A 27,915-nucleotide genomic window follows, 5' to 3' on the forward strand; every position below is an offset into this window, starting at 1 on the left:
AGCCCCGGCGGCGGCGCCGCCCGCGTCCCGCTCCGCTCCGTTCCGTTCCGCTCCACTCCGGGCGACCCCGCGGGCCCGGGCACCCCCTGGCGGCGCCGCCGCGCTGCACCCGCCCCCGTGAGCGCCGGCTGCCGCCAAGGCCCGGTCCGGAACGGCGGTGCTCGGAGCGGAGCCGCCCGGGAGGGTCTGAGGACAAACCGTTCAGATGGGCGCTGGGACAGGGCGGCCGCGCCCGGGAGCCCCAAAGTAGAATAAAAACACACTTAAAAAAGCAACCAAACAAACAAACGAAAAAACCCCCTACAAACAAGGAAAGCTGGTAGCAAAAAAAAAACCACTAAAAAACCCCCCACTAAAAATAAAACAAAAAGACCCCAAAACAAAAAACAACCACCCCCCAAAAAAACCAACCACCCCAAAACACAAACGCACCCAAACAAAACAAACCCCCAAAACACAAACCTACCCAAACAAAACAAACCCCCAAACCAAAAACAAACAAACAAACAAAACCACCAAACCCAAAACCCTGAAGCAAAAAAAGACAACCCCAAGAAACAAACAAAAAAAACCAGCAAAAACCAACCCGCAACAAAAATGAATTTTGCAGGGAGGAAAAAAAAAGTTCAAAACGAGCACCCCGCAGCAAAGCAGGTGACCTGCTGGGCCAGGGACAACTGCAGGGAGTTCATAACTTTTAAAAATTAAGGGCCCAAATCTGCAGAGCAATCCTAATAACAGACACCAGCTACAGAAGGTTGCCTGGTATCAGCAGCAAAATTTGGTCTCGCTTTTTTTAGAGCAAAGCTATTCCTCCTGGGACCACCGTGGATGGTCCTGTGAGCAGGGTCCCCATGTCAGTAAAAGCTCAGTCTGCAGAAAGGGTTGCAAACTGGGTACAGCATGGACCCAACGTGCTGAGATAAACCCAGCCAACCTGCTTCAACCAACTCACTGCGCAGTGAATGAGGGACCAAGGCACTGCTGTGGCTTTTCTTCCACATTCAACAATTGCTTGTAGCCCTCTTTACACCTTTACACTTCATTGTAATCAAACATGTCTCACTTTGCATTTTGGAGAGGTGTACAAATGCTAAGTACTGTCCCGTGCAGCACAGGGAGCATGAGGAGCAGAGAGCAAAGCACTTGGTGAAGTGACAGCCTGGGATCATAGGGTGAGTCAACAGAAAATCACAGAAAAACAATTGTTCCTTTGCACTAGCCTGTGAACACAGAAATTAGGGCTCATTACTGTCTAAAAGTCCAGTGGATGCAGTGAGTAAATTTGCTGTGTAACAGGAAGGGAGGGAGAGAAAAAGAGAGAAGGAAAAGAGAAAGGAAAAGAAATCCTCAGTCTATGCTTTTACTGCTTTTTCAGACCCTGCTCTTGAGAAACCTGGTGGCCCTGCAAGTCCCATCACTTCCACACATCCACAAGACCTCAGGATAAGCTTAGGGACCCTAAGCCACCTTTTACCTAAATCGACTTCAAGTCTGAGTATATATTTTGCTTTTTGGTTTAGACAAGTGTTGAAAAATACATCAGAGGAAGCAGTGTTTGCATTAATACAGAGCCTGTATTTCTGTGGAAGAAAGCACTTGAAGATGACATTTCACACCAGGGTAGTCCTCCCCATGGTCAATAATATAAATAAATTAAACACGCTGTTCAGCCAACTTCAGGAAAAAGATAAATTACCTCATTTAACCGGCTGTACTGGCAGGAGCAATAGGCACAGGAAACGACACACGTCTCAAAGCCTGTATCTATTCTGCTGTTGAATTTGCTTGTCGGGATCCCCACAGAACCACAGATGCTTCGGGGTCCGACTGCAAGGCTGGGCCTTGAGACCTGGAAGTCACAGAGAAGAAATATGACATTACGTTAAAAATTTAAAAAGGCTAAATATGAGTTTTACCTTGGTAGCATGAAGTCAATTTTTAATATACTCGTTTCTCAGAAAGCAGGCACTTCCAATTCCACCCAAAGAACCCTTCAAAATCTCTCTTTTATCGGTGATGGGTTTCACTGAATTATTCACCAGATCACAGCTGCCAGAGATTTTAAGTATACACATGACAAGGACTGTAACGGCTAGCAACCTTCTCCTGCAGGCCTATCAGCGATACTGACAGTTGCACTGCAGATGCCCCAAGCTGATCCAGTCTCCTTTCAGCACAGCACATAATTGCATGCTGGGGAGCAGCCTTTCCGTGTCACCCTCAGACAGGCGTATTTCTCAAGAAATGAAAAATAAAGACCACCATTTTCAGAGACATGTTAAACTTGTGGGCATGAAGGTATCCTCCAGAAGAACTACCGATGCTTAAAAGCAGCCCTATTGTACAACAAAACAATCCTATTTGTAACAATCCTCGAATGCTAGAGGAAATGATTCCCAGTTTGGACACTGGACCGGTAAGCAGGGGTCTGGCCTCCCCTTCTCAGCTATGTCCTGCCGGGCAATCAGAGCTGAGGCGTTGCACTGCTGGTCTGCTTTCTGCAATTTGGTGGTTGTTTCTGGTTAGATCACAGGTTCCTTCAGGTGAGGATTCTCATCATCTGTCTGTTCAGCACTTGACACAAGAATTTGAGGTGGACAATTAGTGTTTTAATACACATAATAATAAGAGTATTAATTATGAGCAATTTTAAACACATAGAATAACCAAAGGCCAAACTGGCTGGCTGCTTCTCTCTGAAAGACCATTTCCTAGGGACACAGGCTGATAACTGGCAAGGAGCTGCCACAGCCAGAGACGTTTGGCACTCCCTTCCCATCACCCTGACTACTCCAGCTCAGCCTAGCCACTTTACAATTCACAGCAAGGCGGCCAGCATTTTTCTCCAAGCTGTTACTCTGATTGCAATCCCCTACTATTTGGTCATCAGTGATTCAACTTGTATTCATCCCTCTATCATTCCTCAATAAAAAGGTCAATGATTCAGTCCCTAATGTGAACAAAAAAACCCATGCCTATAGAGCACACCTGCTCAAGAATACGTAAGACAAAGGAAACGTTTAAAGAATGCTGATGCTTCACAACAAATTAAGCTGTTTTTTTACCTGTTTTAAAGACAAGTTCCCCATTCTGATCCACTGCTCTCTTTGCTTGCACAAACAAGTCTCAGGTCTAATTCTCTTTTCCTTGTTCAAGGTAAGCCTACAGCATCAACTAAAAATTTCACAAGAAGACTTCCTCAGTAGCCCAGTACAGTAGGTCTATACACAGTTTCAGCTCATCTGTGGCACAGGAAAATGATGTGCATTTTGGAGTAAACTGGTTCCACATGGAAATCTAGAGGAATTTCTCAGCGTAGTTGCATTTGAAGTCAAAAAGTGCAATTTTCCTTCCTCCTGTCACCAGATCTATATAATTGCTTATAAAATTACTAATTTTTCCAGTCAGGATATAAGGCATGTTCACAAATCTCCTCTCAGATGCACCCACCTGTTGCATTACCCAGATTTTATACTGAATGGGGGGGTCATCATAACACCCCTGTCTCACCAAAGGAAAAAAATACAATGGTACCTTTACTTCATTTCACACTCAAGCTAAAATTAAAGAGGACAGTAGGAATATTCAAGCAAATTGGAAGACAAATCTAACAACCCTTACACATATAGATTAGATCTACTGCTTGAATGCAATTACCCTTCCTGGCAAGGGTTTACAAATAGGAATTCTATTTTATGAATTCATTATTTGTTTATTTTCAAAAGATATTTGCCTCCAAGACGCAGTGAAACCTTCAGAGGATTGTGGAAAGTTTGTTCTGAGTATTTTTACTGTGAATTGCAGGTAGAACATCCACTGAGACTGGAGCCTGGCTGTGCTGGGCCACGGCAGAGTTTGAGACTCTCAGTCTAAAGAGAAAAGTGACAGAAAGCAGTAAGAGGGTCAGGGATTTGCCTGGGGACAATGCCCCTTCAGAATAAAATTATCTGCTGCTGGGGAGCACCTCACCACCCAGCATCCTCCTGGCCAACTGCAGCAGCAGAAGGAGCAGGTTAACGAGGCAAACGTTGATACTACCTGTCCTGGCACTCCAGGGAGGAGCTGTCAGAAGATGATTTTCCTTGTATGTAGCTCAGGCCAGCTACCACCACTGGGTTCTTATTTTGGCTGGCAAGTCAGGTTTTATCATAATAAAATTAATGACAACCACCGCTAGCTACAAGTAATCCCCTTCCCTCAGCTGTTCTCTAAAAATATTACACTCACTTTTCAGTCTGGATGAATTATTTACAGCCCATCACTGCTGGTGCCGTTTTCCTTGCCTTTTTGCCCTGTGTCACCATCCCTTTCATCCACACGCAGGCTTTGGAGACCTGCTGGCTGCTGTACAGAATTAGTAATAACCATCACTGCAAAACCCCTGCTGTTGACACTTTGAAATCAAACCATTAGCAGCAGTCAGAGAAGTGCTGCCTGCAGCCCAGGGATCTGCTGTGGGAGCAGCCTCCTGGGAGCCTGATTTCATCACAACCTGTCTGAATGCAACTGCGAGCGTCTGCCAAATTTCACATCTAAATAGATCAGGAGAAGGAAAGCGGCAGGCAGGGAGGGGGAGAAAGCAACCAAACCGGGATTAAACCTCATGTTATTTCCAGGGAGAGGACGACAAATAAGCAGTGCATTGCTTCAACAACTGTTGCTAGAGTTCCTGTGAATGCTTTTCGTCCAGGCTCACCTCCGAAGGAGATGCGCTAGTCTCCCTCGCTGGTGAGGCTGTTAAAACATTCATCACCACAATGCAGCAGCAAGGGCAGGAGATCTGAGGATTGCACCGGCCCCAAAACACTCGGGAGAGCTATTGTCACCTCAGAGGCTTTCACATGTACCTTCACTGCTCTGATGTGGGGAAAGGCAGAGGGGAGTTTCCCTCAGCACCTTTGTTTCCAGGGCTGAGGTACTACGGAGGGTTGGGAAGGACCCCAATAGCTGGTCTGCCTGCAATGGATTTGGGTTTGGTTTTTCCCTGTGAACCGTTGTGCTGCAAACCCCACAGCCCTGCAATACTTCACCTGCTGCCAGGGCTGTACTAACTCGGACAAGCCAATACTTCCATGGTGTCGCCGTATTACCTCGGGCAAGCCCCAGTACCTACACGTGCAGAGGATCACAGGGGAGGAAACCTGTGCTGGGCAGGGTTGTTCACACAGAGCAATGGCGCTGGGCCCCTGGCCAAGCAGGCAGGCCCAGGCTTGCCGCTGCGCCATGGCTGCCCTGGAGACCTCACTGAAGGGCGGGCGCTGAGGGGAGTGGAAAGGAAAGGGAAGGGGGAAGGCAGCGGTGAGATGGAGGGGAAGGTGCTGAGGGGAGGAGAGGTGAAGGGGGAAGGTGAGGTGGAAGGGAAGGTGCTGAGGGGAGGAGAGATGGAGGGCAAAACCTGAGGGGAGATGGAGGGGGAAGGCACGGAGGGGAAGAGCTGAGGGGAGATGGAAGGGGAAGGCACTGAGGGGAAGAGCTGTGATGGAAGGGCAAACCCTGAGGGGAGATGGAGGGGGAAGGCACGGAGGGGAAGAGCTGAGGGGAGATGGAGGGGGAAGGCACGGAGGGGAAGAGCTGAGGGGAGATGGAGGGGGAAGGCACTGAGGGGAAGAGCTGTGATGAAAGGGCAAAACCTGAGGGGAGATGGAGGGGGAAGACACTGAGGGGAGAGAAGATGGAGGGGGTGTCATGGACAAGGAGGGAGGCTGGGCCAGGGCTGCTGACCTTCCTTCCCTTGCTCCCTGCCAGGCTCAAGGGCCGCCGCGGGGGGCCATGCCCAGCCTGCTGCAGGACCCCGCAGGCAGGAGAGCGGTGCGGGCAGGTGGCGGGGGGCAAGGGGCTGCCCGTGCCCCGCTCCACCGCAGGCCCCTGGCACGAAGCCACCGCGGAGAAAGAATCATCATCAGCTGCCGCGCAGGAGTGCCACCACCACCACCACCATCATGCGGGCAGGTGAGCTGGGCTGGCTGCCGCAGCAGGCATGGGCAAAGGCCACTGTCCCCCACAAAGCTGCCACGCTCCTCGTAGCTGTCCCCAAAACACCCCACGCAGGGTCTGGGCAGGGAAGGGGTCATGGAGCAAAGCCGTGTGTGCACCAGGCTGGTAGGTGACCATTGCTCAACATCACGTTTGTGCAATTGACACTGCACAGACATGAAGGGACGCACGGCTGGAGCGTGGGTACCAGCAGGAAGGCAGCTCGGATTCACCTGTCCGTGTTGGCCGGAGGATACGGTGTTCGGCTCTCCCTCCATCCTGCAGGACAACTGCTGTGGAGACTAAAAACAACCTTCCCTAGGAAATCATCTATGGCACTTCAACACCTTTCACTGAACCAGTAGCCTGTTTATACATCGTTTTGCATATAGCTACAAACCTATCCAAAAAAAGAAAAAGATCGAGTACATGTAACTACACGGCATAAGCAGTAGGAGGCATAAGACATCTGTCAAGAAGTAGGAAATTTCATAAACTGCCTAAGATTTGGGATGCTGTAAATATTTAGCGGTTTTCTTTTGGTGAGCTACGGTATAGTTGTTTAAATATTCACCGTTCCATGGGCATGAGTCACAGCACTGATTTAACTTCCCATCAGTGGGGTTGAGTTGCTGTTACAGCTACAGAAAGGGGACGTTAATTTCAAAAAAATCTTCCACGAAAAGGAATAGCCATTCACTTCCAGTATGTTAGTACAAAAGGTGCCTGAAAGTTTCCAGAAAAAAAAAAACCCAAACAATCACATCGCTTGCTGTATTAATGGGTAACAGCTTAAAAAAAATCCCCAACAACTAAGAATCAATTTCCTGCCTAAATTGAGTTAGGCATGCACAGTGAACTTGATGCCAATGTAGAAGTGCTATTAATGCATTAACAGCCTCAATAAATACATTTTACATGTGAGAATCGTTATATTAGCCAATCAGATAAATAGATATTTCCCACTTAAAAATAAGATTTTTAGGCCATTAATATTTTCTTATAGATTTGGTTTCTTATTAATGGGCACATAAAGGCATAGCAAGCACTTGTCTCATCATCCTCTTTATGAAATAAGCAGGAAAGCCTGAGAGGCAATGCATACATTTTTGCTAACAGCGTTTATCGTTTTAACAGATAAAAACCACCACAAAACCAGAAAGCAGCAGACCCACTCCCCTCCATTGCTTGAAATCCCAAGTTCTGGGAGAAACCCTGACTCAGCCCAAAATAATGCAAAAGAGATTCAGATGGATGCAGAAATAAACAAGGTTTTAGCATCAATTTCCATCATTTTGGACTCTAGTCAAACAGATCAAGGTCTTTCTGCTCATCTAAATGAAAGCCTTCGATGGGACACCAGTCTTGAAGATCCTGTAGCAGAGGAAGAAAGGCTGCGTATCTATAAGATGAACAGAAGGAAACGGTACGAATTGTATATGCAGCAACATTTGCCCACCGAGCCGTGCCTGAGTGTCAGGCATTCCCCATTACTTCATCGCAGGGTGTCATGCACAAGCAGCGATTGCACAGTATGTAAAGAAGATTGCTGCAGTTATTTTCCAGAGGAGCAAGCGTGAACTGGTCCTGATTGCTGAATGAGCTAGCACAGTCTCTGAGCTGCGACCAGTGGTGTCACTCAAATATCTTCCAACAAGTTCTGTAGCTTAGTACTGATTACTCACTGTCTTATATATGTGTGGAGAACAGGACATTTATCTTTTAAAAACAAACCAACCCGTTAGTTAAAATATGGCTGCAACTCAGACTACTTCAACAATTGAAAGTGCTCCTTTCCACACTGCCTATTGGTCCTGGAGTACCCCTTGTTATTGCTATTAGTTTATTTCAAAATAATACTCACTGCATTACACCTGAGTGTTTCAGGTGTTCACATCTGAATTGCTGGTCCTGAAACCAGCAAGCACAGCCCTTGCGGCAGGTGGGAAAACTGAGCTCCGGGCAGCTGAATGACTGGATACCTTGTTTGGAGGCTAAAACGATTTGCAGGCACACAAACTTACCTGGTACTTGAAACTGAGGAAGCTGCAAAATCGGGATTGGAATCCAGCCCTCATCTCCTGGCTTGTAATCTAATTGTTAGGTACAGTATTTTATTTTGTTATAAAAATTCATTGTATCAGACCCTCAGATTTGACATTCTGGAGAAGCACAGGATATATACAAGGAAAACGGAGCACATCTATAACAATGGGGTTATCCTTGTCATGGTACGTACTAACTAGAAGCGCATTTGGCCAACATAAATTAAAAATCACATCAAGCAGTAGGGTGCCTTGTACTCCCCTACTTCAGAGCTTCTCATAGTAAAGGAACATCTTTCATACAGCCCAGGCCATGCTAAAGGAAGTATTTGGAAGTTAGAGGGCACATCTGAAAGGAGAGAAAGTTTTTCCTGAAGCCCTCCTGAAAGATACTGTTACAATTTTTAAAGTTGTTTTTTCTTAGTGGCTCTTCAAACGGACTGTCTTTTATACAGCAACTGATGTTTATGCATGGCTTTTCTCCTGTTTAATACTTTAAACACCGCATGATACTCAAATGCTTGCACAGACTTTCGCAGGAGCAGTGGCATGCTTTAGAACAGCTTCAAAGCTCCCTCGATTCCAATAATGTTATTACATGCAAATCTATGGAGCTTTTGCAAGCAGATAACCAGATGAACCATAAAAAGTAAGCAAAAAATCCCATTATGAATTAATTAACTGAATGTTTAGTTGCATCCATTTCTACTCTGCCAAAGATACTAATAAAATCAGCAGACCTGCAAATTCGGAAAGGTTTAAAGAACAGATTAAGCATCCAGAAACACACTACAGCATTTCTCTCAAAACAATAGTTTGTAACCATCTATTTTGTTTTTATAAAGTTTAATGCATAACACATTTAGTCTTACTTTATTTTACTGATGTAGCATTTGAGCATGTACATTTTTAACCAAAATTAAAAAGAAATTCCTGTCTGGTTAAATACGTGTTATATTTGAAAAGGGCAAGTGCTTCACTTGTAGGATATGCTGAAATCCATACCAGAAACTCTCTTCAAAAATAAAACTATACCAGATGAACGACTCAAATACATACTGGAGAGGATTTTCAGCTGTCTTCAAGGCACTTTTTCAGTGTCTTACTGAACTGATAAAACCACAACATTTGGTGGTTTGGTTTTTTTTTAATACAGACAGTTTTATATAGGAAACGTCTTCCTAGAATATGTAAACAACAGCAACACATGATGTAAGAGAAACAAGAGGGGAGCTGGGATTGGCAGGATATATTATGTATTTATTTCTAAGTAAATACCATAATAAACACTGAAAAGCTTTGAATGAAAAATAGAGACTTCCCTGTATGATGGTTTTCAGATCATTTATTACCAATAAAGTAAAAGACAAATTGAAAATTTGGGGGGGGGAGGGCAGGGAGGAACATCACAGACATCAGAACACTTGCACAGAGCTAGTCAGAGCTTTGCAAATGTTGGAACATAAATAATTTAAAAGGTATCTCTACCAATTAAAATATTTTTAAGAGGTACATAATTTGTTTGCTTTATAAAAATCAGGTGCTTTATCCTAAAACTATAGTGTAAGGGTCATTTCATTTCTAACTAGGGACAATTAATGATTACAACTTAAAATAATCTTCTCTTAGATCTCCTGCAAATGAATTCACTGGAAGAGCGTTGTCGGAGCAATCCAGGGTCCATGTTCTTCCAGCGTCCTGTGTCCAACAGTGGCCAGCACCAGATGTTTCAGGAGCAAGGTACACAAAACTGCGAAGCGAGCAATGATGCAATAGCTTTCCCAAAGAAGAGTTCTGTCCATTTGAAACCCCACGCACTTAGGGGCTGAGTTGTGCCTTCTGCTACACAACAAGTATATTTTGGAGTAATGTTTAGGGGAGAATCACAACATGTATTTAAGACACATCTCCTAAATACTCTAGTCTGAAACCAACACATTTAATGAGAAGACCGCTCTGCTCTTAACAACTCTGGAGCAATGCCTACCTGACTTTGGCATCCTCTGTCACCCTGGGATTGTTTTAGGATCTGGTTTTCTGAGGCAAGTACCACAGATTAAGGACGTTCTGTTCTGAGCTAATAAATAAGTAAAAAAGCAAACCAAAACAACAAAAAGCCCAAACCACACAAATTCAAGCCTTCCTTCCTGCTGCATTTTTAGTCTCCCAAATCATTTCAGTTCACACTAGAGTACACTTCCACAACATTCATCACACTTGCACAAACACGCATTACAGTACGGCTCAAGAACAGGCTCCCAAGTTTCTAACTCACCACTGACAAAATTCACCCTTGGGGCTATGAACTAGCAAAGCCCTCTTTAAAAGCAGCACCAGGGCTGATGATGCACCAGAAGGCACTTCAGAGGCGTTTTGGAATACATGGAAAAGCCATGTCCAGCTAAGTCAAGTCTACCAGGTGTTTCTGAGCTGCTACACCATACTAGCCACCAATGTAAGCCACGCTCCCAAAAGCAGAAGCTCTCCACACTCCACTGCTCTCTGTCAATATAGAAAAGAACCATCTGCATAAAGTAAGAAACCTCTCAGTCTTATTTTCATCAAAGCACACCATAAACTAATGCACGTAACATCCAGATGGACTTGCAGAGTATCTGAAGTTATTCCCTTTGGTCCTCAAACTCATCAGGCACTTGGGACTGGAGGGGTTATTTAGCAGCCTACAGACAGGCAAATGCTACCCCATCCCAGTGACATCCTGAATCCCAAAGTCTAGGGAGGACAGGGACCTTTGCGATGAGAAGCTCAATGGGGAAGCAGAGCTACAGCTGTGGATTTTGCTGTGCAATAAAAATTTGCCTGTCCTTCGCTACCGTCTACCTCTTCACAACCCCCACCACGACAGCATCTCACACCCGATCCCAGCATCTCCTTCTCCATTCTAGGTCCCTGTATAGATGGTGCATTTTCTGAAACTTTCTTAGTTACAACTCCCTCAGTGCAGACAGTACAATGACCGTAAAACTAGGCACTGGTGTTTTTCCACCACCACATTGTCAAGACCTGACTTTCCAACAATACAGGGATAATTTTTGGCCTGATATTCTTCATTACAAGTCCTACTACACACACACAAATGCTAGTGTGTTACACAGACTACAGCGCTGTAGAAATCATTATAAGTACAGAAGATACATTGCGCCATTCATCTAAAGAACTTGAGTTACCTGATCCTTTCTCTGCTGCCTGGAGCTGCAAAAGCAGTTTATCTCCTGCTCTACTCAGAATTCCTCTTCTTTCCAACTCACACCTTCAAACCAGACATGAATGCCATAGGATAACGTTTTTGTATCTGTTAAATGCAAAATTCCAGATTTTTTCTTTGTTAGCTTTTTCCAGCAATTTCCAGGAGGTGGTTCTTCTAGAGAAAACAGTCTCGCGATCTAAACTGAAACAAATGACAGCTCTGGCTATCTGTAACCAAATGACCTGATAGATTCTCTGCAAGAGAGCAAACCACCCTTATTTTTGCACATCACCACAAAGCATCAAATGGATTTCCACCTGCCAGGCACTATTCCACATTCTTTCTTACCTGTCAATTTTTTCTCTGGGAAAATACTTCCCGTTATTTTCATCTGATTACTGCACTGTGGGGAAGGGGAGGGAACTCATGACTTTAAAGGCAAAGAAACAAGTTCCTTACTAAGTTATGTTCCCACAGAAAACTGCGTTCAGGCCATTATGATGCTTAAAGCAGGAATTAAGAGCTGAGAAAGAGGTGACGACAGGTAGGGTTCCCTTAGCCTGACCAGAAAGTTAGGGTCTGTACCCGCTTTAGCTAGTGGAGAGTTAGCACAGTACATTAGATGGGACTGGGATGGATCAGAGCAAGAGACACAGCCATCAGTCAGCAACCATCCAGGACACAGTCGTTCCCAAGGCACTCTGACGTTTCCAGCTCTACGCTGGAGAGGAACCGCCGCATGGTCTTACGACAGTTGTAATCCAGCGTGGTGGTGTACACAGTCTTGGCGTGCTTCGGGTAGACGATGGTGGTGCTGGTGAAACGCTGGGGCTTGTTGCGGGGCTCGAAGTGGACCTCCGCTTTGTAATTGCGCCACGTGCAGTTTGGGACACAGATCACCGTCTGACTGCACGAGGAAATGCTTAAGCCCACTGGCATATAGATGTCATCGATGAAGTGCTTCTCCGAGTCATATTTAACCGAGGATGTGTACCTGAAATACAAGAGAGACACCTGCATGAGTTCTGCTCTGGAATAGCAGGCTGCATTTTCTGGAAAGCAGAGCCGTTGGGTACGGGGGCAGCTCCCCAGCCCTGCACCTGTCACCTCAACACAGGAACAGCCACACCACGCAAAAACTGTCTGCTGGCATCTTACTTATTTATGGGAAGAGGAAAAAGCCTTACGTTAGCAGCACACCCTGCACTGTCACTGTTTTGTCCAGCTGCCAGCACTACCAAACACCTTCCTGATCCTCACGTCCATCGTTTTAAGCCTGAGCTCTACGAACCTAGAACTTCCTTCAAACTCCAGTGCCTAAACCCAGGCCTAGATCCACAATTAGGCTTTGCACATAAGCATCCTAATTCCTCGGAGTGCCAAGTCCATGGAAGCACACGTTATTGTCCGAGTTCTCCTCTGCCAAGAGTCACACACGAGTTCTCTGCTATCACTCCCGGCACGGGGCACTCTCTGAAGGCAAACTTCTGAAGATTCAACTGGCAGGAAAACACTACAATTTGCACATGAGATTCCGCTGGCAAGAAAATCCTCTGTGCCTGAATTGCAAAAGAAAGTTTTCAACTCCTTCATACAGTGACAACTCTGTGCTAGCTTTTCCACAGTGCTAACTGCTGTCAATTCCAGCCACAGTGCGGGCTCCTTCCCCACACCAGGGCATCAACTCTTTCTACCCTCCCCTGCATTAGGCTTCCATTTGATCGTATCGGTCTGTCTGCTATCTATCTGCTTGCACAGTCATCAACTGGGAGCCTTCATTTCTCATTACTGCAAATCATGATGTTCAAAGGAATAATTCACAGGCTGTGAAGTGATGCAGTGCATTAAAAAAAAATAATTATGCACTCTCTGAATACTAACTTTTCTTTTAGTTCATACAACCAGCCACAGCTGATAAGACGTAAAGTGCTTGTTATAAAACCATGAGGTTACGAGAGCAAAATTCATTTCCCCTAATAAAACAGTCCTAGAAAGATGGCTGCTTTGAAGATCTTCCCTCATGATTACCTTCTGGTTAATCAGTTGAAAGGCAACATTTTGGAGCAGTGCAATGAAGTAAAAGCAGGAGAGTAAAATACAGGAAAGTCTTCCTGGAAAAAAACCATATGGGATTAAAAGAGGCTGAACACTCCTTCAGCCTCTACAAAAGTCCAGGTCCAGGAATGTACAGCTGCGTGGAACAATAGCTCTGCAAATAAATTAACTTGACTCACAGGCACTGATAAGGCCTAACTACTCCTTTACATGCTAACTCCTTCAAAACTAGATGATTGTAACACAGTATTTACCTTATTTCCTTCGGTGGTAAAGGGTCAAACTCAACTCCTTCGCCAAAGGATAAAGGACACAATCTTGGAGGGCAGCTGGAGAGAACAGGGCTGGGGGAGAACACAGAATTCTGCAAAAACCACAAAAACAATCCCTTTTATGTTACAATTTGGTATATTATCAAGAAAACACATTTATTTAGCCCTTGGTACAGTGCTGTCGAGGTTCACATTTACGCGCAGGAGGATCTGCTAGCCCAAGACGTGCCTACAGGTGCAACCCGCAGGTCTGACTTGACACTGGTCTACAGCATCAAAGATGTGGCAAGGTGTATTTTTTGAAGACAGACTCCTAACTCCAGGAGCTAATTTCAGAGGAACCACTCTGGGAAATGAGAGAGAAATACAGCTCCTTGGTGCAGCATAGCTTTCTACAGCACAAACTACAGTCCATCCGCTGTATGAGCTCACGTTCAATTTATAGCTAACATTATATGAGTGTAGGAGAGAGCTCTCCTTGCTGGATTCATCAGATATGCCCACGGACAGATCACAGCAGGAAATTATTGCAGGGCACCTCGCCATGAGCAACCTCCTCATTTCACAGCTACGCTCCGGCTACTATTTGAAGGCATTAAATCCAACCTAATTCACACGCAACCTGTTGGGAAGGATTAACTCATTCCCACCGAGCAGCGATTCATGGAGCATCCCCGTGCTCTTCTCCTGGACAGGCAGCACTGCGAGCTGACACCAGCCCGGCAATGTCCCACAGCCAGAAGGGAAGAAACCTGTTCGTGTTTTTGAAGCCACCTCTGCACATGTGCTTTACTATCCAGGGGCAAGGGGGCTGTGAGCATCTCTCCTGTTCAACACACGGTTCGGCCTTTTCCAATTTCACGGCAGCACCCCTGTAGAAAAGGGATCTTTCCTCTAGATCTGCGGTTCCCAGAATATTTGTACCAACAGCTCAGCACCAACATTCAAAAATCATTTTGCGGAAAACTAGCGCATCTCTCTCCAATACTATTACCTGAAACCACAGGTTAATATACAAACTTCCTAGTCTGGGTCACTCTCTGGAATAACGAGAGTTCATTTTCCACAGGGATTTTCAAAGACAAAGTGCTGCGACGCCATCCCAGCCCCTACCTGGGGCAGGGGAGACAGGGGCTTCCCTTGCATCGGCGAGAACCGACCCCAAAACCGGAGGCTTTTTAAAAGCGCCGCTGGCTCCCCTGACCCAACGCGGCCCCGGCTGCGGACTCCCCGCTTCCCCGGCGGGCTCCCTCCCGCTGTGGGATACGACAGCAGCAGGAGACCGGGGCTGCGGGCAGGAGGGGTAGGCGGAGGCGGGGGGGGGGGGGGGGGGGCGGCCGGTACCGGTACTCACCGCGGCGGCGGGCGCGGAGGGGTCGGGCTCCGGTAACCCGTTGGTCGCGGTGCGGTCGGGGCTGCCCCCCGAGGAGAGAAGCCAGGACGGAGGGACGGGCCCGGGGCTGGGGGGCAACCCGGAGTCGGGGCTGTCGAGCCCCGCGTCGCCCCGTTTCCTCATGTCCGGGAGGTCGGGCACCTCCCGCAGGCTGAGCCGACCCACCATGGCGGAGCCGCCCTGCCCCGAGCTCCAGCCCCAGCCCCGCCGCTCCGCTCCCTGCGCCGGCTGCGCCCGGGCGGCGGCGGCGGCGGCGGCGGCGGCGGGAGGGGCGGGGCCTCCCGCCGAGGGGCGGGGCGGAGGCGCCCGAGGGGCGGGGTCGAGGCAGAGGGCTGTCGTCTCCCCGGTGCCCCGTCCTGTATCCCACCAGTGTCCCCATCCATCCGTCCGTCCGTCCGTCCGTCCGTCCTCCCGGTGCTCCCGTCCCCGTATCCCCGGACTGCGTCCCTGCCCGGGCGCTGCACCCTCATTCCCGTTCCCAGCCGCACGGCAGCGGCCAAACCCGCTCCCGACAGGCCGCCCTAAATGCGGCCCTAGTTCAACCTATGGACTGTGTATGCATCATCCTAATGTGCTGCCCGTTCCCACGCCTGCACGGATTTTGGGGAGCACTGAAAGAGCGAGCCCTGACTGCAAGATCCTGCTGGGCTGTCCCCATCTCCAACACGCTGATTTCCCCAATACCAAGGGTCCACTGCGTGTTTTGGCAGCTGGGTTAAGCCCCCCTGGAGCGAGCATCACAGCTGCCTGGGATGGAGGGCACGGGAAAAGCAACCGGGAATTATTAATAGCATCCATGCACCACAACCAGATTTATTAAGTAAAGCATGTTTGCTGAGACCAGGCCTGACCCCGCTGTCTGCCCAGGTGCTCCCAGCAGGCAAAAGGTAGTTTGGGCCTGGGACAGGCCACGATGGTTAATGCCAGCAGAGGGACGTGGCAGCGCAGTACTCGCTCAGCCACAGGGCAGGACTGGGATGAGAGCGGGGACTGGGGAGGAACCATGTGGCACCGGTCCCTTCACAGTTCAGCCGTCCTCTCCCATCGCTCAACCTCAGCAGCAGCTGCCCCAGCTTTCTTGGAGGGCAGCTTGCAGCGGAAACAGGGGCTTTGTTTAGGCTGCAAAAGCTGCAGCTTTTGCGCACAGGCTTCACTCATCCCTGGGAGTTTAACGACACCCTTCAAAACTCAGTTTTCCCCCCAAGGCTGCTCCTTCTCACCTCCCCCCACCACCCTGAGGATTCGGACTCAGGCAGCAGCACCGCCACCCTTAATTGCATTTTTCGGGCAAAGCTGCAGAAGCCGAAACAATAAAACAGAGGCAAAAGGTCTTTCAAGCACTAGAGGAGACCGAGGGAAGGTTTTTTGGAAAATCCTAATGAAATAATTGCGCCGTGTCATCAGATTCGGTGGGGGAATACTCCTGTGGAGGGAAAGCAACTGTCTGCAGCCAGCCAAAGTCAACACTCCCCTGTGCAGTAACAAGCAGTCTGGTCTGACGGGCCCAGCACAAGTGAACCCAAACCCCTGAAAAGAATTCCTTCACTGCCCCAAAATTAAAAGCAGAGCAGAGCTTTCAGCCGTAGGCGTCTGTGGTTTGCAGCTATGCGGTGCTGGGAACTCCGGAGACTTCCTCAAGGAATTTACATTCCTTTGAAGAAATACTATGAGGCTGTTTGTCTTTGCTGAAAAATGCAGATGGAAAGAAAAAGAACATTAAAAATTTTGATTGAAATCTTTGGGGTCTGAGCAAATGTGCTGGACAGGTGTTTTCTTCCTTTTGATTTAAATGCATCCCAAAAAAGAGAGATTCTGGTCTCCGTGAGCAATAGGAAAGCTGATCGCTCCTCGCTCCAAAATCTCCCATAAAAGTCCTTTATGAAATTAGATGCCTCAGAAGGTGCTGGAGCAGTTTCCAGATGAACGCGATCATTATTTCAGAGCTGCCATGCAGCTCCTAGGCTAAAACCCATGCTGCCAATAACCCAGTTAGTGCAATTTAGGAGGGGGGGGGAGGAACCTGTGGCACCTCTCAGCAGCCACCTCCAAGGGCTGTGGGTGTCCCCACGGCCGATCCCCACTCCTGTGGGGATCGGGTTCGAGGGATCTCGGTGCCTGGGGAGCTGCATGAGGCTGCAGCTGGCCGTGCCTGGGATGAGCAGAGCCACACGGACTTCTGGAAATCTTGCTGTTCTTTATTTACTAGCAAAAAAATTCCCACTCTGGCCTGGCTTGACACAAACGACAAATTTTTTTTGTGCCCTTCCAGGCTCTTGTTTCAGGGCTTGGCAGGTGAAATGGAGGTGTTTGAGCAGCTGAGGCGGCTCCGCAGCCTGCCCTGCCTCACACCGGGCTCAGACCCGAGGATCTCCCACAGCACTGAAATCCAGAGCTGCAAATTCGCCTGCTACGATGAAAAGGAAGTGTTTAACCAGAATTTTAACTACTTGGTAACTAAAATTCATAGCCACTGTATACAGGGGCCCTGCTTTTAAGGCACGTGTACTCTGCCCTCTCAGAAAGCCCGTCTCTTTTTAAGCCTCTCAAACTGTACCAATCTGTGCAATCCCTGATGGCACTGGAAATCTTTCCCCCTGACTGTACATCATAGCCTGTTTGTCCATGTTATTTACTTTTTAACTGCCCGTGCACAGCCCGGACAGAGCAGATACGAGTATCTTATCAAGATCCTCCTTTCATAAAGGACTTTCCACAGGGCTGGGCGTGCTTGGCTTAATCGGCAACCGAACAATAGGCACATTGATGCGGTGCAGGGGGCCGTCACTGCGGGCAGGGGAAAGCAAATCAGAAGGATCCTGTGTTATTTGATAACGATGGAAAATTATTTCCAAACGATGGGAAATACCAGGCTGTTCCCCATGGAGCAGACTACGAACCCGCCGGGCACAGGAGTCACGCTCACAGCGACGCTTCCAAGCGGTGGGATTGATGACAGCCCTGGGAGCGGTTCGGCTGCAGGGACGAACGCTGATGGCACGTTGCTGAAGTTGCTGAGTTTCGATCGGCTTTAACAGCCCTGCCGCCGCCGCCCTCGTGAACCACTGAGCCACAAGCCAAGATTTTCCCAGGGCTTCGGGAAGCTCCATGTGCTGCAAGCAGCAAAGGCTGATTCTCCCCTCCCCGTGGGATCCAGACCCCGGCGGCAGCCCTGTGGGCTCCCCGGGTCCTGCCGGGCTCCGAGGTGGAGCTGCTCTGGCTGAGAGAAGGGAATGAGCACAGGCTTTAACCTAGAAATTCTGGGTGACGGTAGCACTAGCTGGTGTAACCAGCCCCAGCGGAGCAGGCGCGCAGAGGAACGCCTTCTGCCAAAGCCTTTTCTGACACAGCCCAAAGACAAATGCTTCAGCTCATTTTCCAAAGTACAGCAGGGCTGTGGCCTGATGCTGCCGAACAGCATCCGCGTCTGCCGCCCGCCCAGCTGCGGCCAAGAAAAGGCTTGTGGAGACTTGGACATCGTCACTCAGATGCTTGAACTCACGGCTGTAAATCTGGTGAAAGAAATAAACACCCACGTCGCCTGGCATGGGCTGCTCCTGCCCAAGGGTGGAGGGGGCAGGACCGGCAGAGCGGTAGGAGAAAAGCAAATGAGTCATTAATTCTTCAAGTGAAAGAAACTCTTCCAACGTCATGCATCGTGTGGAAAAAAAGGCGCTACCTCTTAATTAATTCCAAAGGAAAAATTAGGATCTCTCGGAAATCTCTCCAGCAGTTAAAGTCATCAGAAATGATCCGATTATTTAGGGGCACAAGGTCAGCTGTGCTGAACCGCCCGCACGGTGCGAGGAGCTGCTGCGAATGCTGATGCTGCTGGCGGAGAGTTGCTTGCTGGAGCAGCAGAAGGTGGAAAAGCCAGAAAAGAGAGAAGCTACAGGAGAGAGCAATGGAGATGGACAGCACAGAGCTCTGGGTCCAGCGCGTTCTAGGTGAGGTCTGTCTCAGCCCTGAGGGTTTGCTGCATGGCAGTTGTACAGAAAACACCCAGCAGACGAACATCAGTAACCATTTAATTCATTTTAGTGTCACATTCCGACATACAGCCAGAATTACACCTCGGCCAAAACCCATAAAAAGTGGCATTTTATACAGAAAAAAACCCATCCTTTATTCCCCAGAGATGTAAACCCCAAACAGCTAACATACACATACAGATGTGCCAAATCTGATAAATACCCAAGAGCCAGGGGGACAAAACCCTTATACCGAAAGTAGAAAAATGCGGACTTGCTTTCTAAAAGTGGAACTCCAAACACCCAGACCTGTAGCATTCTTCAAAGGCTGAAACTAAAAATTAATTTTTCCTCTTATATCCAGAATGAAATGCAGAGAATGAAACGGGGGAAGCCTTCAGCGAAAGACACACGACGGTAACTTGAACATCGTCTTCGGCTAGTCATAATTTAGTTAGAGAATCATCCATAGACAGAACAAAGAAAAATTAATCTAAAATAAATTATTCATCCCTCCATGGGAATAATGAATCTCTGCAAACCCGTGTTCCCTCCTCCCTGGCTACTGCATTTGATAATGTGTGAACCATCCTGCACGTGCACCTTGAGATAATCTGTCCTTGGGGAATGGCCGTTTGTAATCCTGACGTGCTTTCAACCACCGTTCCTTCTTTTGTCACCCGATGTGAAATCAGGAGAGGAAATAAATGAAGCAACAGCGGACTCTGGGAAGATTTGTAAAACCGGAGTGACGAGAAACTGCCGTCCCTCCCCACAACTGTTGTTACTGCTGCTCTGCAACAGACATCACCACTACCGCTCTCTGCAGCTCGGCCCCCGCACACCACAGCCAGGGCCCAAGCCCAGGGAGCCCTGAAAATACATCCTAAAGAGCTGGTGTTAGCGTATCTGTTAGCGCACACCTCGCTGCAGCGGCAGGTCAGTCTGAGCAGTGTTAGAAAACCTGACCAGTGAGGATTTCATCTCTACGGATTTATTCTTTCTGCTCGAATCCCATGATTAACTCCTGCGTGTTCAAGCACAGGCTCACCTGCCGGCTGTGCAAAGAGAGAATGGGATTTTACCAACCAGGCACCAAATTTGCCCTCCCACAGCCATGGGGCTGAGGAGAGGGAAGGGGAGCAGCCTGCACCTAAGAGGGGACAGTGCTGAAGCACAAACAGGCAGACAGTGTGAGCCCAGGTTCTGCCTCACTCAGGCATTTCTCATTTCACCTCCTCCCTCCCCAGTCCCAGTGAAGCTCTGGGACGGAGCTCATTTTCCTGGAGCATGTCTGATCCCTCCTCCCAGATGCACAGCGACGAGTACTACAATCCCTAGCGAGCACAGCCCCTAATAAATATAGTCCTACAGCCCAAACTTGACCTGGTGAGGAGCATGACCCTCCCAAGAAGGCATCTGACACCATGATTGCTCCTCACCTGCCAAACTGGTACAGGACTTCTTTTTCCTGCACATGCAAGTGAAGCTTGAGTTAAAATAAAGCAGGCACGACTGGTCGATCTGCCCCTAAACCCATAAAGGATTCAGTTGTTCACAGTTGGGCACATGCCTTCAAAGTCCCCCAAAAAGGGTAGAGTAGTGGAAGAAATCCAGCATTGCTAATGACAAGGCATTGTCTCCCTGCATGGAGACTCCTCGGAGAAGCTCACACAACGGGCAGGGCGCAGACATCCACCAACCCCAACCCTGCTCCACGCTGGCTTTGTGGCTGGGTGCCAGCAGGAGCTGGCCTCCTGGGAAGGGGGGCCTGGGTTATCCAAAATATTTCACCTCTGGTTCTCCTCCTCTCTGCACTGGTGCAAACTGAAGCTCAGAGAAGGAGGAGGAGGAGGAGAGGAAGGCCCTCGAAGTCTGAGGCTGCTGTAAGCATCCCGTCCTGGGAAGAAGCCCAGGCTCCCTGTTAAAGCCAATGTTTCCAGCATCTCTCCTCGCAGGGCAGCAAAAGTGCCAAAGGGGCACACCCCTGCTTGGGACACGCCGGCTGGCGTAAGAACGAGGGGCTGGTGCTGTTTGACACTTGCTCCATGAACGGCCCTTTGTGGAGAGAGGACGAGATGTGGTACAGGAACTCCCATCGGGGACAGCGGGCAAGTCCAGCACACACAAGAGAAATAACAAGCGGCTGGAGATGGGCTCCGCAGATGTCTAGGGTTTGGCCTTTAAGCTGTAACAGCGACAGAGGCTGCCAGCTTGTTGGCAGGAGGTTTGCCAAGGTGCAGAAGGCATTCACTCAGCCCTTTCCTCCTGTTCTGAAAAGGAGTTGCCTTGCTGTTTTACTGGTGGTTTCTGCACGCCTGTTGTGGGAGCAGGGGAGAAATCTGCTTTGGGGTTCTCTCCTGGGCATCTCATTAATTCAGTGGAGCTGCAGATGCCTGGATTCCAGCTGTTAAAGGGTTGGGGTTTTTTTGGTGGTGGTGGTGATGGTTTGGGGTTGGTGTCCCCCCCTCACCCCCCAAATAAATAATGAAACAGGAACAGCTGCACAACAGGGAGTGAGCAGTAACACAGAACTCTCAGGCAAAATCCTCAGTGCTGCAGCAGGAGCTCAGCCAGGCTGAAGGCTGGGACACCAAGCGCATCACAGCTAGATATTCTCTGAATCCACCTAAACTGTTTTTGTAGCTGCTGACTTCCAGGTACCTCTATTTTCTCCACCACGTGGACCCAGCAATGTCCTGGGTTTCACTCCTGCTAAGCTGTCTAAGGGCAAACACCTTGGTCAAACTCTCCCTTGGTCTGAATGGAGATGCAGTATCATGGTATATGATGGTTAAGAGATCACAGGGCATGGGAGTGATGGAACACAGATTTTTCAGCAGCATACTGTAAATCATAAGTCTGATGAGCTCTGCTCCCAGTCACTGCAGCTAGTCCTGAGCAACAGAGTTTACTTCTGCTCACTTAGAGTCTTTTCTTGATGAGTTTCTCCAGTTTCCGTATCCGAGAGGACTCCTGCTCGGGCGTAGGAGCGCTCAGCGAGAGGGAGCCGGTGTTCTCCACTCCGGAGGGGGGAGCCGGGAGGCGCTGGCGGAAGAGGTCCAGCATGCTGCTTTGTTCACTCCTCTTCAGGCCCTGCGGGAGCAAAGAACAGTGAAGCAAGACAGTTAGACTTCATTGATCCAGGAGCGGGCATGCATGAGAATAGCTGCGGGAGAGCCCATTTCAAACCCCAACCTTTTGTTCACCCACCAAGAGCTGTATGTAGACCTCTGGATGATTCCGAGACAACTGAACTCAGCCCCAAGAGCCAGAGCAGGTATGAGCATGCGAAGTGAACTGAAAAGTTGTTCTTCAGTAGCAACTCTATACACTTTCAGAGTACAGAGGATACACTTGCCTTAGAGTGTTTTTCCTGTTCCCAAACCCCTATGTTTCTACTGAAAAGTCACCAACAATCTCAATGCAGCGTTAGCAGACGAGCAGAAACCCTGTGGAACAGGTTCTAACCTTCATCTCTAGTATCTTCTGGAAAGTGTCAGTGCTGCAGTCAGCCAGGAGCTTGATGTAATTGTCAACAAACACAACCGGGGGTTCATGAGGAGCCATAACCACCTGCCAAGACAAGAAAAAAAGAGATCAGACAAATTCTATGAGTTAAAGCAAGTGCTCAGTCAACTCAGGCACACGAGTGAGAGCAGGGCTGGCCTCTCCTAAAATAAAATGCTTAAGGAACAAGAAAGAGGCTGTACATGCTGCTAGTAACTGAGAGATAAAGGTGAGTGAAGAGAAGTAAGGAGCAGGTAGAAGGACAAGGTCTCTTTCCGCACAGCAGTGGTGCTCAGACCCAAGGGGCTGTGTATCATGTTTCAAAGAGCAGCAGGACTTTGTCTGTATGCCTGTGGGCTGGCAGGCACTGGGTATTGTCAAAGCTCAAGATTTTAATCTTGTTGCATGGGGAAGACTAGCTGGGGAGTCATGTGGGGAAGAAAGACAGTGCTGGTGGTAAGGGGGACGCTTAGGAAGTCCCCAGCAGATCAGGCAGCTGGGACACAGTCCAAACCCTCACTTCGGTTGTGCACCCCTCTCGCTCCCTTCTGCCCGGAGGTAGGGCAGAGGCAGCGTGTCACAGGGGAATCTGACAACGCTCCGCGGTCACTCCCTGCGTCCCCAGCATGGCGTGGGTCAGAGCAATCTGCTGTGCAGTCCTCCCGCTTCCGACACGTAACCTGATGGATGAGCAGTGCCACACGCAGCTGCTCTGTCCTTTGGGTGCAGCTCCTCTTGTACGCTTCTCTGGAGAGACTGGGATGCAGCGTGCGAACCCCCTGCTGACATCTGCCCCGGAGCTCACACCCTCTTAGTCCCAGCAATGGTCAAGTCAGGAAAAAAAATTAAAATAGCCTTGAAGCTGGAAAGATGATTACTCATTGTTATATTTTCCTTACGTAAGCAGCGAGCTCCATAGAGAGCACATTTTTGATAATGGTGGGCAGCAAACCCATCTTTCTGGGGAAGTGTGCGTGTGCGCGTGTGAATGTGTGTGTGTGTGAATGTGTGCCTGCACGCAGGGCAGAAACAGCACAGGACCAGACTCTTCCCTGTCTCTGAAAACATTTCCATATGTTTCCATTGACCCAGCTCACCCCACACTGTATTCTGTCACCAAGACATTTCTTTCTTTCCCTGCACTTCAGACCAATGAAACATCATAGCCATGTATACACTTATAAATCCTTAATTTACAGCCCTTGTAAAAGTCTTCTGCCAAGATGAAAAGCTGGAACTTCAGACAGCGTAGCCAAAGGAGAAAGGAAACAGCTCTGTGGGACGTGCGCGCCCTGACGCCCTCCTCCCCGCTTGCATCTGTGCTTTGTAGGGCTTAGCTGAATGAATTTCTTTGTGCCATCTATGGGCTCAATGATACTCCTACTGAATCAGCTGCACCAGTATAAGCCTGGGCACACTACTGTATGGTGGTATTGTTGTATGCAACAGAGGCATCGCTTCTGAATCATCTTGGTAGTAGGTAGGAGAGCCCTGAAAACACTGAGGAGGAGTGTAGTGGCCTGTGCTTCTGATGGGGTGAAACAGCTCTTAGGGAAAAGACTCTTTAATGTACAATTTGGAAACAGCTGAGGGAGTCTGAGCACCGATAAAAAGAGACAACCCACAAGGCAAACAGAACAGCCAGAGATGACCGGTCAAGCTCTGGGCTCCTGCAAGGAAATCTTCCTACAGAAATACTAGTGGTCCAGTGGGAGCAGGCACTTCCAAGAGCCTTTTTTTCTCTCCCAAACCCCAGAGATAGTTGCTGACACCAGCCCCAAACGCTGTGTGTGGGTTACCTAGACTCAGGGTGATCTATTCAGTCACTACGATCAGCAAATCTGCCCCAGCCAACCTTTCAGCCCCATCATCCGCTGATTACACGGGGCCTTATTTTGTAAAACAGCTTTGTGGAGCGCTGAGCACCATAAGCATATCGCTGTTGAATTTCTAGTTACACTGACACGGAACCCTCACTTGGGGCCAGCAGAAGCACTTTATGCAGCAGCAGGGCAAGCACGGGATGTCTGAAAAACCAGTCACACTGCTACTGCAGAGCCTGCGGACCAGCAGTACTCCGCAGCCTGCACTCCCTGCCCGAGGCACTTCCTATACTGCTCCCGATGAAGCCAATGTGATGTTAAGGGTAGACAAATTAACAACATTACTTTTCTGATTTACATATAAGCTCCAAGGAAAGACCTGTTTCTGTATGCAACAGGCACCAATCCTCCCTGCTCCTCTGTTAGCAGTACCAGGGTATTTTTCTTCAGGTCATTTCTAAGAAAATTTAGACTTCCTTTAATGTATCTACTAACATCTCAGTCACCTTACTCCAAAAGCATGGAATTGCAGAACTAATTTCTGAATGCGGAACGCAAACTCAGCCGTGACACTACCTTGGGCATAGGAGCAAAGCCACATTGAGCAGCAGGCAAGCATGGAGAGCCCGGCCTCTGCACCCCCTCCTTGCCTTGGCTGTGGTTTACGGGAGGCTCTGGCTGGCAGCTGCCTGTCCTGCCTGACCCCAGGTCCCACTAATTCACTCACAAGAACATCTTCACAGCATTGCAGGTGAGCAGGGGACAATCCCATCGCTCAGGAGGGTACAACTGCATTGCTCCCATTGCTTCTCCTGGGATCAAACCTAACTTCTTACTCCAGCAAGAGCGGGGAAGGGGAGATTGCTTTGCTTGTTACTTTTTATGAAGACAACACACTGCTTTTGGGTCATTTTCCAGGCACCAGCTCTGGAAAATGAAAAAGGACTCTGGTGAATACAGTAACCCAGACATGTTTGCACTGGCTGTTACACTAGACAGTAAACAGGTGACTCAAGCACGGCTTGGCTCCCCTGCGTGATGGAGTCTGCACAAAGGCCTGGAGTAACCTGAACTGGAAGGTTTGCCCTGCAGCAGGCACTTATGGATGCTAGCTCTGATTTTCACAAGCTCCTGAGGGAATCTGGTGCCCCAACTCTCCTCGTAAGCAGAACTTGAGCCCTTGGTTACCTTGAAAAATGAGGATGAAAACTCAAATGTGATGTTAAAAGAGAGTGGGGGCAAAACCAAGGCGAAGAAGCCAGTTCTGTAGAACAGCTGGCAGTGCACGCGGACAAGCTCGCATACGTTCATGTGCAATTGCAGATTGCTGCATTCAAAGGAAGGGCCCCCTGGAATTCGCTCGCTCCGATTCCCAGTCCAGCAGTCTGGCTGGCAGGTTATCAAAAGTCTTGAGTTACCTTCAGGATCATTTCAGCCCGAGTCATGCCTTTCACCACTATCTTTGTGTAGCTGGCAGGAGCCTTCCTCACCACTTGGGACCCAATGGAGGGCAGATCCAGGAGAACCATCTTCAGAGAGTGAGTGTCCAGCAGCAGCTGCAATAGTTAAATCGCAACCTGTTATTCAGGTCCCTTTTACCAACCTCCATTAGCTGCTATAATCCAACATCCTTAACACTTCCCACATTGGAAAAAGTCCTGGTAATTGGACTGCAGGAACAGGAGGGACTGACCCACGTAATGACACTTCGCGGAGACACAATCACCTGTGGCTACATGGCAGTACTGTTCATTGATTTTAACACAGCACTGCTCTGCTGACTTGAAACGACTTATGGCAGCTCAACATCTGGCACATAAGGCATGGATTTCCAGTCCTCTTCCCCTTGGCAGTATAAAGTGAAACAATCTCGATTACCTGTAGCCGTATCGTTATTTAGATACTGAGGTCAAATGAATTAACACCCTGCTTCCTCCTGCACCCAACCACCCATTGTGTCAGGTCTTCTGCATTTACTCAACCACTTCTTTTTTTTTTTTTTTTTTTCTTTTTTAAGAGAAAACTGCAACACAATACAGCTACACTGAGAACTGCTCAATATCCTGTGCTCGCTGGTACACTGAAACTCACAGCCTGTATGTTGTTTTTCACTAGACCAGCAGCTAAATAAGCAGCAAGCAGCAGCCACAAAATTTAGCCCAGACAGACAAGCGCTGTCTGAAGACAAAACGCTGTGGGTTAGGGATTTCCTAGAGCAAAGCACTGTCTGAAGACAAAATGCTGTGGGTTAGGGGTTTCCTAGAGCAAAATTACCCCAAATACTGCACACTTCTGATTGCATGAGATATGTTTGAGGAGGTGAGAGAAGATCAGTGAAGGCCAGAAATCTGAAATCAATCTAGAAGAGGAGCACAATTTATTTACACAGCAGCGAGTATGAAAGCCTGCTGGGCTGTCGGCACACTCACCGCATTTCCTGCAAAAGGGCTCTCAGGAGCAGGTGGAGGCTTGTTCTTCTGGAGCAACACAGAATGTTACGGGCACTGCAGAACCCCCAGCAGTCACCGTGAAAAATATGGACATTTATGGCTTTCAGCACACGTGGGAATTCAGGTCAAATACAAAGGACTGAGCTGAGGAGGAGGGGTGGTGGGTCACGCCAGTTCAAATCTGGACCCTGTTATCTGCGGCAGCGTATCATTGCTGTTTGCTGTCTGTTTCTTGGTTTGCATGAGATCAACCGATGCCACCAATCTCGTCCTGGGAAGCCAGGAAACCACAGCACAAATGAGCAGCTCTGTGCACTCTGGAGCTGCTGGAGCCTGATGTCGGCTCAGGCTGTCATAGCTGGATTCCTGCATGTCTACGAGGGATCCCATAGATGGAAGATTTTTCCACAGTTGGGGAATTCACGTCTTTCCCATGTAAACTCTCGCATGTCTAATAGGAGTTTTGCGCACTCTGCAGCCTTTCCCGCAGACGCAGCACTCGCAAGCTCTGTCCCCTCACTCTGTTTCCCCCCATTATCCATTCCAGGTCCCTGGCATTGCTAACTCACTGCCAAAGCTTGCTGAGATGGAGAACTGTTGTTAAGTCAGAGACACAAACACAAAAAGTGAAACCTCAGTCACTCATTCCCCACACTGAACACCTCCATAAACACCACCCTAGTATCCAGATTTCAAACATGATTATTAGCAAACAGCAGGAAAAGCTGTGTTTAGGACCAGGAAGGCCAGGAAAGCATATTCCACAGCAACATTTGCACCAGAGGAGAGAAACTGGTGTGGAAAGATGCCAGTGGGTGACCAGGGCGCTGTTCAAAAGATGCTAAGGCAATTGAGGACCTATATGCTGCAGAGACAGAGATCAACTTCTGAAGACCTCTGTACATCTAACCCCAGGAAGGTATGTCCCACTTATGACACATATTCACTGGGAATCAGACTAAAAACCTTCCCAGTCTGCTTTAAAGCAAATTGGGCCTGTTATTCCCATACAGTAATATTAAAACCTTTTAACATTAGACAGAAGCCCACTGCTGGCAACCGGTTAATCACTTTAGACACTTATTTAAAAAAAGATTTCATTTAATCACTATCAGGTTCTTGCTCATTGCACAAGATGAGCAGGAACCGCGCTTCACTCATTTGCTTTCCATTAAGAAAGAAGAAGGTTTTGATGTAAAGCTCCTGTTTCATTTT

General features: G+C 48.5%; 2 protein-coding genes across 4 annotated transcripts in view; both read right to left on the reverse strand.

The window, feature by feature from the left end:
- Nucleotides 1-8,882: 8,882 nt before the first annotated feature.
- Nucleotides 8,883-15,203, reverse strand: RFLNB (refilin B). The gene is made up of 3 exons (XM_052804682.1): nt 14,911-15,203; nt 13,539-13,648; nt 8,883-12,223 (listed from the first exon to the last, which is right to left on the reverse strand). Exons 1-3 carry the CDS (start codon nt 15,115-15,117, stop codon nt 11,893-11,895), a joined length of 648 nt encoding a protein of 215 aa, XP_052660642.1. The 5' UTR covers nt 15,118-15,203; the 3' UTR covers nt 8,883-11,892.
- Nucleotides 15,204-18,957: 3,754 nt separating this feature from the next.
- The window catches only part of VPS53 (VPS53 subunit of GARP complex), a 69,474-nt gene continuing 60,516 nt past the window's right edge, over nt 18,958-27,915 (reverse strand). For all 3 annotated transcript variants that reach the window (XM_052804661.1, XM_052804660.1, XM_052804662.1), the window contains 3 exons: nt 25,669-25,806; nt 22,389-22,493; nt 18,958-22,013 (listed from right to left, as the gene is read on the reverse strand). In XM_052804661.1, coding sequence (XP_052660621.1) covers nt 21,843-22,013; nt 22,389-22,493; nt 25,669-25,806 — 414 coding nt within the window. In that variant the 3' untranslated portion in view covers nt 18,958-21,842. The remainder of the gene's footprint in view (nt 22,014-22,388; nt 22,494-25,668; nt 25,807-27,915) is intronic.

The sequence above is a fragment of the Harpia harpyja genome, chromosome 12 (genome assembly GCF_026419915.1).
Source record: "Harpia harpyja isolate bHarHar1 chromosome 12, bHarHar1 primary haplotype, whole genome shotgun sequence".
Taxonomy (NCBI): domain Eukaryota; kingdom Metazoa; phylum Chordata; class Aves; order Accipitriformes; family Accipitridae; genus Harpia; species Harpia harpyja.

Bases quoted from the DNA above. Each gene is read 5' to 3' on its own strand.
- RFLNB (XM_052804682.1), bottom strand. From the start codon at position 15,117: ATGGTGGGTCGGCTCAGCCTGCGGGAGGTGCCCGACCTCCCGGACATG. The intron at 13,649-14,910 runs GTGAGTACCGGT...TGGTTTTTGCAG, and splicing joins CCTCCGCGCCCGCCGCCGCG to AATTCTGTGTTCTCCCCCAG. The intron at 12,224-13,538 runs GTAAATACTGTG...CTTGTATTTCAG, and splicing joins TTACCACCGAAGGAAATAAG to GTACACATCCTCGGTTAAAT.